The sequence below is a fragment of the Dipodomys ordii genome, unplaced genomic scaffold (genome assembly GCF_000151885.1).
Source record: "Dipodomys ordii isolate 6190 unplaced genomic scaffold, Dord_2.0 Scaffold24, whole genome shotgun sequence".
Classification (NCBI taxonomy): Eukaryota; Metazoa; Chordata; class Mammalia; order Rodentia; family Heteromyidae; genus Dipodomys; species Dipodomys ordii.
This window is the reverse complement of record NW_012267240.1, coordinates 2,021,606-2,032,300: the sequence shown is the minus strand read 5'-3', so window position 1 is coordinate 2,032,300 and position 10,695 is coordinate 2,021,606. Positions and strand designations below refer to the sequence as shown.

Genomic DNA, 10,695 nt, shown 5'->3' with positions numbered 1-10,695 from the left:
AGCCGCCGGGCGGGCCCGCCTCGCGCACCTCAGCCGCCGCCAATGGGGAGCCCGGCCCGCGCGGGGCGGGGCCACATGACGTCCCTCCCCCTGAGGGGCGTGGTCGCAAGACACTCCTCCACATGGCGCGGGGAACGCGGGCAAGCACGACCCCGCATCTCAAGGGCTGGCCAATAGGGGGTGAGCTCAACTCGCGTGGGGCGGGGTCACAAGACTCCCCTCCCACGCGTGGGGCGGGGCCGCAGGACGCTCCTCCCCGGGGGCGGGGCGCGCGGCCGGGGCTGCGGAAGCAGTGCGGGTCCCTGGCGGTCTCCTCAAGCAGGGACCATCGCCCGCAGGCCGGCCGCGGCCCATCCAGGGTGTGGTAGGGGGCGGAGCCGGGGCCCAAGAGAGCTCGGCGGATCCGAACGGCGCCCACGGCTCGGGCCCGCCGGGCTCGCTCTCCGCTCGCGCAGTCGCTCTCAGACCCGGAGCTGTCCGCCCGGTGGTTCTGAACTCCGTGCGGCCGGCAGTGCAGTGTGGGGATCCCCCGCAGCCACGAGCCCCACCCCCTCCCGCGCCTTCCCGCGCCAGTCAGTGTCTGCGATGGGAGCCATTCCCGAGCGCGCCCGGAGCGAGGCCGTCCTGCTCGCGACGCAGCCCCTATCGCCGCGGCCACGCGGGTCCGCACAGCCGGTTCCCGGGTCCCGGCCCGCGGAGCAGCCCGGGGTCCGCGCGGCGCTGCAGCCGGACCCGTCAGAAGGAGCCCGGCCAGCGAAGCTGAAAGACAGAGAGTCCGACTCGGGCTCGAGCCAGTCCTCAGTGAACACCGAGGCAGGCCCGGTCCTGCAGGGCCGCACGTTTTCTCCCGCAAACAATGAAATGGGGATCGGACAGCGTTGGAGGGACAGGCCGTGCGGGGTGGTTACCAGCTCAACAGGCCACGGCTGCAGCGCGAGGTGTGGCACGATGGCCTAGCGTCACCTAGGAAACCACAGGCTACGCCCCCCGCGCCACCGAGGTCGCCCCGCCCCGAACGTGCACCAACGCGGCGCTACCCACCTCCCCCTGCCCCCCCCCACACACGCCGAGCCCGAGGCCTGCCCCGCACGCCGCAGGCCTCCTCGCAGAGAACTGCCTGCCACAAAGCACATGGGCTGGGAGGTCAAAACCGCCACCCCACATTTGACCGGTAAAAACTCAACGACTGTTTAGAGACCAGTCTTTGTTCGGCCCTCTGCTCTGTGTAAACAAGCAGCTCCAAACCAGAAGAGCACGTAGCCAAGGACACATGGTCTGTTTCTGGTTGTGAAGAGAAAGAGTACGAAACGATTAAAAAATACTCGTTCTCTGGATTCACTCTCCTTGGTGCTACCCTTATGATTCCCCGTTGATGATTTTTAATAATAACATTATGTGCCGATAATTACAGAATCCATACTACACTGAGACCTCTTAGCTTTGAGTCATTGGAAAACACCTTCCAAATAACTTGATATATAATTACTAAGTAATCTTTAAAAAAAAAAGTCTTATTGAGCTTTTAGCGAAGAGTTTTCCCAAAGAGCTCCAAGATAGTAAAAGCAACCCATCTGTGTAGACAACTCCTCAAGTTTTGGGGGTCCCTGAGTTAGGCAACAGGTTAATTTCCACTTCCAGTGTTAGCCTCCACGTGTGGCATAATACACCCTCCTTTTATGGATCCCAAAGAAAGAAAAAAAAAGACTGCCATAGAAAAATATACTACAATGTTTTTATTTCACTCCCAATTTTAATTTAAATTTTGAAAAAATGGTGATAACTATTTGGACATATTTTATAATGCATCATCCTAATGCATACATAAAGATAAAAACATAAGTGAAAATAATTGACTAATGTGTTCCTAATGCCACAGATTTTCACTGTCCTTACTTGTTATCTAACTCGGTTGTTGAGGAAGCCCTGGTATCTCCCACAGAAACCACTCAGAGCTCCCCCTCTCCAAGCTGCTGCCCCACCACTCTTCTGCTTGGCTTCATGCTGGTTTTGTGTTGGTTTTGTTCAGTTTTGCCTTATCTAAGTGTTAGGAAAATGGAGGAGAACAGAGAAGGAATAGGCTAGACTCGAATCTCAACAGGCTAGGACTGTTTATTGCCAGTGAATAGCACAGACCTTCCCACGTGTTTGGAGGTTGGCAAGGGACTGGATTTGGGGGCTGGGTTTATATGGGTTGTAACAAGGAAGCAGAAAATAAAAAATGGGTTATGATCTCTTGGGGGCCACGGGCAGAATCCTTGGCCAGTCCCTGAGTAGAATGCTCTGCCTGGGCTGAGGGTGTTTTCAGCTAAGCCAAGGTCAGAATGAACTTCCTGCAGAGGAGCATGTGAGCTCGCACCTGGTGTTGTGCTTCACCTGGGAGAATAAGAAGGGAGTCAATCCTTCATAATCCATCTTTAGATACATGAAAAGAAGGGAGAGGCAGGGCCTTCATATAGGGTCTTTGGATACATAGAAAGAATCGGCTGAGGGCTGGGAAGGTGGCTCAGTGGTAGAGCGCTTGCCTTGCATGCTCGAGTCCCTGGGTTCAATTCCTCAGGACCACATAAGCAAAAAATAAAAAGCTGGAAGTGGCGCTGTGGCTTAAATGGTAGAGTGCTAGCCTTGAGCTGAAGAGCTGAGGGACAGCGCCCAGGCCCAGAGTTCAGGCCCCACGACCGGACAAAAAAAAAAAAGAATTGGCTGAAAGGGAAGCCACATGGAGTTGTAAGAACAAAGCAGATTCCCATTATTCGAAACCCTGGAGTATAAAAAGTGGAGGGACATTGTGGTCTTTTCTGGCTACTTGCTGCTGACATGGGGGCATTAGGGAGTCACTGGGGCTGGGGTCTTCAGGGTTCAGGTCTGTGCTGGGCAGGGCAGGGCAGTGTAAGTGAGGCCTCTGGTTGCCTGCAGTAATAGGATGTCCTTGGTTTGCTCCCAGGTGGTGTCCTGAGTGAGGGCTGCTAATCTGCTAAAGAGAAACTTTTGAAGAAGGTAAGACCAGCCAAAAGGCTGACAAGGTGGCAGGACTGGTTAAAACGAATGACAGGAAAATCCGCCTTGAGCACAAGCCATTTGGAGCATGAGCCCATAACCAGTCAGAAGCCAGGGCTAGATTGGAGTGCTTAAGGGCCTGGTGAGAGGCTTTGATCATTTCCTGTCAATAGCAGGTAACTAAGACAAGAGTGTAAGTTCCTGTCCAGTTAGAAGGTAGATATGTATGGGCATTAGATGGGCAAGTTTATTAACTATTTTCTTTTGCTTTCCCAGCTCTGGTTAATTTTGAAAGGGCAAGCACAACGTGATTTCATTTAGGACATGACACCATCCCCTCTGACTCCAGGACTAGCTTTGTCCTGGGTGTCTAGGAGCTCATTGCTGCACTGGCTTGTCCCAACTGGCACCTCTTTCGTCAGTCATGGGATTTGTACTCAAAGCATGGACACTGTCCCTGAGCACTTCTGCTCAAGGCTAGTGCTCTACCACTTTGAACCACAGTGCCACTTCCAGAATTCTGCCACAGCACCATTTCTAGAATTCTGCTGGTGATTTAGAGAGTCTCAGAGAGGGATTTTTCTGCCCAGGCTGGCACCCCTTACTCCTAATTGAAGCAACAAGGAGATCAAATCAAAATAGCATTGTTCTTAATTGCATATAACACTTTAGGATACTAATTGAGGTTAAGACATTGTAGGTATCACTAGGTCTTTGTAATTACAACGAAGAATATAGGAGTTGGTGTCCTTTAGGCTTTATATCCAAGACAACATACAAATTAAACAAGGAAAAATGGCATTTGAGGTAAAAGGTATTCATTTGAAGGATGTTGACATAAACAAACACATAAGTGAACTTTGGTTTACACAAACAATTACTATCATAGATGGACATAAAGAATGAGATGCTAGTTTTTTAATTAGCATACTAATTAACTCATAAGTTCTCTTTCAAGACATATTCATACCTTCTGCTACATACTTCTGGGGGTTTTCTTCCTGCTTTGGAACAAACAAACAATACTTACTTTCCAAATCCTTTCTTGTCCAAAGAAAACCATTTTTTGTTTCCTCAATTCCTTTTCCAAGGCTTTCTTTACTAACTTTCCTTTTTTTTTTTTTACATTTCTTTACTGGTTTTTCCTTAATTTGTGTTTTGGATTAACTCTTAGACACCTTTGTTTGCACCCAAATCTGATTAGGTTTGAGTTTAAAACTGTCTCCTTTTTTTCCCTTTAGCTTGTGGAGCCAGGTTATCTCAGAACTGCCCCACGCTAGTTCACTGTGACTCCAGTCAGGCTTCAGGGCAGAGCAGGTTGCTAGATTTTAGGCTCACATCAGTTTCCATTGATAAAGATTTGCCCTTTTAACGAGCAGCACACTTCACAATTAACTCCTTTAACACAAGGTTCATATTAGTTACAATTTCAGTCAAAAAACAAACAATTTTTACACTATGGTGACTGTTTCCATGTAGCACAATGAGGTTACTTTGAATATGTTCGTACACACACACTTGTGCACAAGAGTTTTAAGGCATGCTTAAGTTTTTTTAAAAAAGTGAAAATCGGCAGGCTGATCCTCAGATCTCAGCCTCCTAAATAGCTAGGATTACAGGCGTGAGCCACTAGCATCAGACTCTTTCTATAATTTTTATCTTTGTGTTTGAGATAGAGCCTTACCATGGTGCCTGGCTTTTAGCCTGGGCTGGCCTTGAAGCTGAATCCTCCCAGTTTCTACCTCTATACCTCCACCATACCAGCACCCTAGTCTGCATTCTTATGGTATCCACCTTTTATTTTTTGATTGTCAACTGCACTCACTCCACTCTTATTTTGAGGCATTCAGCAGCACCTAAACCATAGGGCGGTGCATGGGGGCACTGCCCGTTGGGTTTCGTAATGCCCTGTGTGCAAGGCTGTTGGCACATTTGTCTTCAGCTCTGCTCTGCTCAGGAGGAACCTTCCTGCAAATCATCAGTATTAATTGTTGTTCAGGGACCAGTTAAGCTTCAGGAGTCCTACACAGTTTACTGTCATCTGTATTTCCTTCAGAAATCCTACAGCATAGCCATTCACTAGGAAAAAGGAAGGAAGGAGGGGACGGTTAGAGGAACCCCACAGAAGGATTTCTGAGCCCATGACATGTCGTCAGTGATGGCATCTTCTGGTGCCTGAGCATGGGAATGTGCCTTGGAGCCCCTGGTAATCACTATAGCTCCTGGCATGGGTCAGTTGGGAAACAACCCTGCTTCCCATAACTGCTGTCCAATGTAGTTAGTATTCTCCCCCTGGGAATGCCACTTAAGGAAAAGACAGACAAGTGACAGAAAGGTCTCACATGGGAGAGAGACTAGATCATCTGTATGACAGAAACTCTGGCCTCTTCCAAGAGTGCTCACATCTCTGCAGCCTGCCGTTCTCTTTTCTGCCCTGGGATCAGAGGACTCCTCTCCTCCTCCTCCTTCACACTCCAGGATCTTCTAAGGACTCTTTATTTGGCCCAAAAAGACTAACCTGAAGGCTGAAGCCAGAGGCCACAGAAACCTATTTGCCATGTGTGCCATTCACCAAAACACAGGGCAGATCAATACTTTAATAGTTACGGTTTATATTCATGTATGCAAACATAATGCAAATCTATGCAAATACTGAATCAACCTATATATGTAAAGATACTATATAAAGAAATTTAATGCACTTGTATTCACCACAAGATCTGCCACTCCCTCCCTGTGAAGAGGGATGGCTTTTGCAGATTTGGGAACATCCCTTCCCCAAATGGAAGGTGGGCCTTGCACTGTTTCCTGGACCCACCAGAGCCCCAACACGTTGAATACTGAGCTTTTCTACTTGCACACTGACAAATGCCGTCCTCAGATGTGAAGTCCCAGTGATCCTCACCTCCTCCTCCACCAGTGCCCACGCCCATGCCCAGGCCCTGGGTGGATCAGCCGCTTCAGTTGACACATGAACCTTTGCACATTCCCAAGTCTGATCTAAGGCTCTGCAAAGACAAAGGCAGCATGGGCCCAAAGTGAACATCAGGACAGAAAACAGGCTGCCTTGAAGGGCATGGCCCCAAGAGATCGCACAGTGCCCACCACTAACAGAGGGGCAAATGGAGCCATTGGCCCGGGCAGGAGGCTGACTGCACTTGGAGACTGGAGCCAGAGGCCACGAACAGGTCCTGTAGAGGAGTCCCCTAGGACTTTCCATCCTCTGCATCACTCTTCCTGTGTCCTGCCCGCTTCCTTCTGCTCCTATAAGGAACTGCCACAAACTCGGTGCTCAGACAGCATCTGTGCTTTCTTTCAGCTTCAGAGGCTACCGTTCAACCAGCTTCACTGTGCTAACGACTGATTTCTTCTAGACTCTGGGGCCAATCCACTGTAATCTTTTCTAGCTCCTAGTGACTGCTGGTGTTGTTCCAGGCAACTTGTGGTCTTGCCTCCTGCTGACCGTGGCCCTGCCTCCTGCTGACCGTGACCCTGCCTCCTGCTGACCGTGACCCTGGCTCCTGACTCTTTTCTCTTTCACATCACATCCTCTTCAGTGCTATGTTTTCTTTTGACTTCCTCCAGGCCACATGTAGTATGGCATGTTGGGTCTGAGAGTTAAGATTTACCTTGAAAGTCTTAAGGCCTATAACTTCACAGACAAGCATTGGATATAGTGCCACCTCCATGGAAGACAGGATATCCGGGTCAGTAAGCAATAAAACCGTTATGGCCATGCTGCCTCGAAAGCAAGTCATATAATTATTTTACAGTCCTCTGACCTTGAGTTTCTAGTTGCCATGATTAAAATGTCCATTTCCTATCATTTTATGTTCAGTGACTTAATCTCAAACTCCATGCAAATTGGATTTCCTTTGGTAATTATTACTGAGAAGCAATAGTTCTGTTATGGCAGCATTTCATGTATAGAGATGGCCCCCTTCCCAACTCACTGCCTGCTGTCACGGGAGCTCAGGAAGGCCTGGTATGTGTCCTGCCAGTTCTGACTATGTCCGTCATGGGAGAGAAGGGATGCCCACGCTGTCACTGCCTATGGGTCAGGCGGCCTTGCCTTGGACCTCACAGTTCAGGTGGCAGTTGTCCCTCACCCTGTCAGCCTTGAAAAACACTGCCCAATCCAGAAGTCACGGACCTGGGGCCTTCCTGACTTGTAGGCCAGGCTGGGAGTCCCGGTCTCTGGTGCCAAAAGACACTCGTGGTTACAAGAACAGTCACATAGCCGGATGCCAATGGCTCATGCCTGTCATCCTAGCTATTCAGGAGGCTGAGATCTGAGGATCACAGAAGCCAGCCCAGGCAGGAAAATCTGTGAGACTCTTTTTTTTTTCTTTTTTTGTGCCAGTTGTTGGACTTGAACTCTGGGTGCTCTCTCTGAACTTTTCAGCTCAAGGCTAGCACCAACCACTTGAGCCACAGAGCCACTTCTGGCCTTTTCTGTTTATGTGGTACTGAGGAATCAAACCCAGGTCTTCATGCATGCTAGACAAGCACTCTACCACTGAGCCACCTTCCCAGCCCCCTGTGAGACTCTTATCTCCAATTAACCGCCAGAAAACCTGAAGTGGCCCTGGGGCTCAAAGTGGTAGAGGGCTAGCCTTGAGCAAAAGAGCTTAGGGACTGAGCCCAAGCCCTGAGTTCAAGCCCCACGACCAACAACAACAACAAAACACTCACATGCTAATTTGTGATGAGAAACATAGAAACATTGTAAGAAACACATTATGAGGTAGTTCCATCCTTGTACAAATGCAGCATTGCATGCACCTAGCATAGCCCTCTGTATACCAAGGCTGTGGTGTGTATGATATAATCAAGTGCTTCTATGCTCACAACAGCAAAACAGCATGAGCTTAAAGCAAGCAAGAAAGGAAATAATGTAGATAGAGACAGGGAAGCAAGATGCCTGCTGCTGGTAGCTATGTGCCCAGAGGCTATGTGTGGCCAGCCTTGGGAAGCTCTTCCTGGGGCTGTCTGGGGGTGGACAGGGTGAGCAGCCATCACTGGGTCCCACCAGTCCCAGAGGTCTGGAAGGTCCAACCTGGACACTACAACGGATCACATGGAGAGAAGGCAAGGTCTCCTCTACTCTGCAGAGGCTGGCCTCGCAGACAGGGGGTGGGGCTCTGGGGCAGAGCTGCGGGGCGGGGCAGAATCTGGAGGGTGTAGCTGCAACCACCTGTCCATATCACTTCCAAGTGTTCTCCAAAGCCGTGAACCAGGATGCCTGAGGACACCTGGGGACAGTCCAGTTCAAAGTTGTCCCAGGTCCTCCTCCCTCGCATTATTCTTATCTTCCCTGGCCCAGATCCAGATCTGTTCCCTGCCTTGGAAAAACGCAATTTCTACAGCCGGCAGGGACTTTTTTCACAGCCTGACCAGAGCCGACATGCATCATCATGAAGAAAGAAGCCATACAGCCACCTGGCAATCGTAGGGCCCCCTGGAGACAGTCAAGCTGTGACAGTGGTGACGGAAGTCATGGTTCAGGTCAAGAACGCAAGATCAGCCAATAACTGCTTTCATTTTCCAAGCTGATAAAGTGGCAGCCCCCAGCCAAATTCATAACCTTTAAGCAGACATTTCCTTTGAAAATCAAAATGATAGTTTTCAAAGGTTTTGTCAGTGAGTGGCTCCCATAATCCAGTACTCACAAGAATAAGGCAGGGAACAGACTTCAAAACTGATGTTTCACTTTGCCATTGTCTAAATTGATTCAGTTTGACCCAGTTTTGCCTTGCTTCAAGGTCAAAAGCACTTGTGGTCTTATAGGCTAAAATGTTCAATATCTAAGGATCAGAGGCACGCTCAGGAAACCGCCCGTTTAAAAGAAAGCCCAACCTGAATGGATTGAAGCGAAGCAATCTAGATCGAGAAATCTTTTATTTTTTAATAGCAAGACAGAGACGTGACCTTTTGGAATGTTTATTTTGTGCCAGATACTATGAGGCCAAGCATGCACATCTGTTACCTTACTTAATCCTGACAAAAATTCCATCAGGTGAGATTATATTCCTCAGATTACACATGAAGAAATAGACTCTGAGACCTTATCCACAGCTTCTCCTGAGAAAAGAAGGAATTTCCCCCACTCATTTTGGCTGGTATTTTTATTTCTTTTATTCTTCAGTAAAATGTGATCTCTGGACCATAGAATGCACATATTACAAAGCATATTTGGTGTCGACATTGTTTATGTTTCTGTGATCACCACCCAAAGCTAGGTGAAGGACCCTTCTTCACCCAGGGGTCCAGCCCTGCAGTGAGCACTGCCCCCGTGACCTCTGATCTGGTTCTGTCACTGGGGGCCAGCTGTCGTGGTTTAAAAAAGACGTGCAAAATGAGTGATATAGAAATTACCTTTCTGTGTCCAAGTTCTTTCTCACAACAAAAGCCTTGAAGTTCATGCACCCTGCTTCTCATCAATGGTTTGTACCTTCTCATTGCTGACTTCCACTCCATTTGTGGCATATAGACACAAATTGCTGTTTGTCTGGAAATTTGTTGATGGACATTTTGGTTTTGTTTGGGTTATTTTTTTCCTTTTCCAGTACTGGTACTTGAACTCACAGCTTATCACTTGATATTCTTGCTCACAGCCAGCACTCCACTCCTCTATACCTCAGCTTTTTGCTGAGTCTATCTAACTTTTCTGCCCAGGGTGGCTTTGAACCATGATCCTCAGATCTCAGCCTCCTGCACAGTTTTGTATACTTGAAGTTAAATATTAAGCACCTGTAAGTTCATCCTTCTGAAGTGAGACTTACCATTTTTATGTGTGTGTGAGTGTAAGCGTGAGTGTGTGTGTGTGTGTGTGTGTGTGTGTGTGTGTGTGTGTTGGTACTGAGCACTGTATCTTAGTGTTTTCTCTCCACTGGTGTTCTACCACTTGAGCTATAGCGACATGGTTTTTGTTTTGTGGTGGTTAGTTGGCAGCTCCCAGACCCTCCTGCCTGACTTTAGGCTGGGATCCTAAGATCTCAGGCTTTTGAGCAGCTCAGTTTGACCCACAGGCCCCCTTCAAGACTTACCATTATGTTTATACTTAGTAAGAATTCCACAAAACTTACCATCCTTACATTGTTGGCTTTTGAGGTTAATAATTCACTCTTCCACTCACTGGCTGTCAGTCTTTCTTCAGCGCCTTGCGTATTATGAATATGACGGTCCATGGTCCTTACCCCTAACTGTAGAGTGTGGATCGTTTACATTAATATAGTCACCGATATACAACATTTGAGTTTGTTGCTATAATTTTGTTATAGCATTTATTTGTCCATTTTTTTCAATTCATTTTTTCTCTTCCTCTCCTTTTATTGTTTTTGAGACTTCACTCTCTGCCATTCCTTTTTTTTTCTTGCTTTTGTCTGGAAATCAGATCTTAATTCTTTTTTTAAAATGTCATTGTATGGATGTTTGTTCAATCTGTCTCCTCCCTACTAGTGAACATATGGGCTGTTTGCAGCCTTTTTCTGTTATACATACTTGTGCTATAAAAGGCTTTTGTTATTTCTATTCTTTTCAGAGCTTTTTTCAATCTCATAATAGCTGTCCTAGATCCTCCGGTTTTTATAACCTCCTTGGTTATAAAGGCTAAAATTAGACAACATCTTTAAACTCTTCTCAACAGTACTAAGACCTTAGAAAACTTTAGTAATAGTTGCTATTTCCCCAACTTTTATA

At 47.8% G+C, this 10,695-nt stretch overlaps 1 protein-coding gene across 1 annotated transcript in view; it reads left to right on the top strand.

Annotated features, from left to right (window-relative positions):
* The window catches only part of Cog2 (component of oligomeric golgi complex 2), a 99,560-nt gene that overhangs the window by 17,504 nt on the left and 71,361 nt on the right, over positions 1 to 10,695 (top strand). Inside the window, exon 4 of the mRNA XM_013014575.1 lies at positions 323 to 813. Within this exon, the coding sequence (XP_012870029.1) occupies positions 323 to 813 (491 nt within the window). The remainder of the gene's footprint in view (positions 1 to 322; positions 814 to 10,695) is intronic.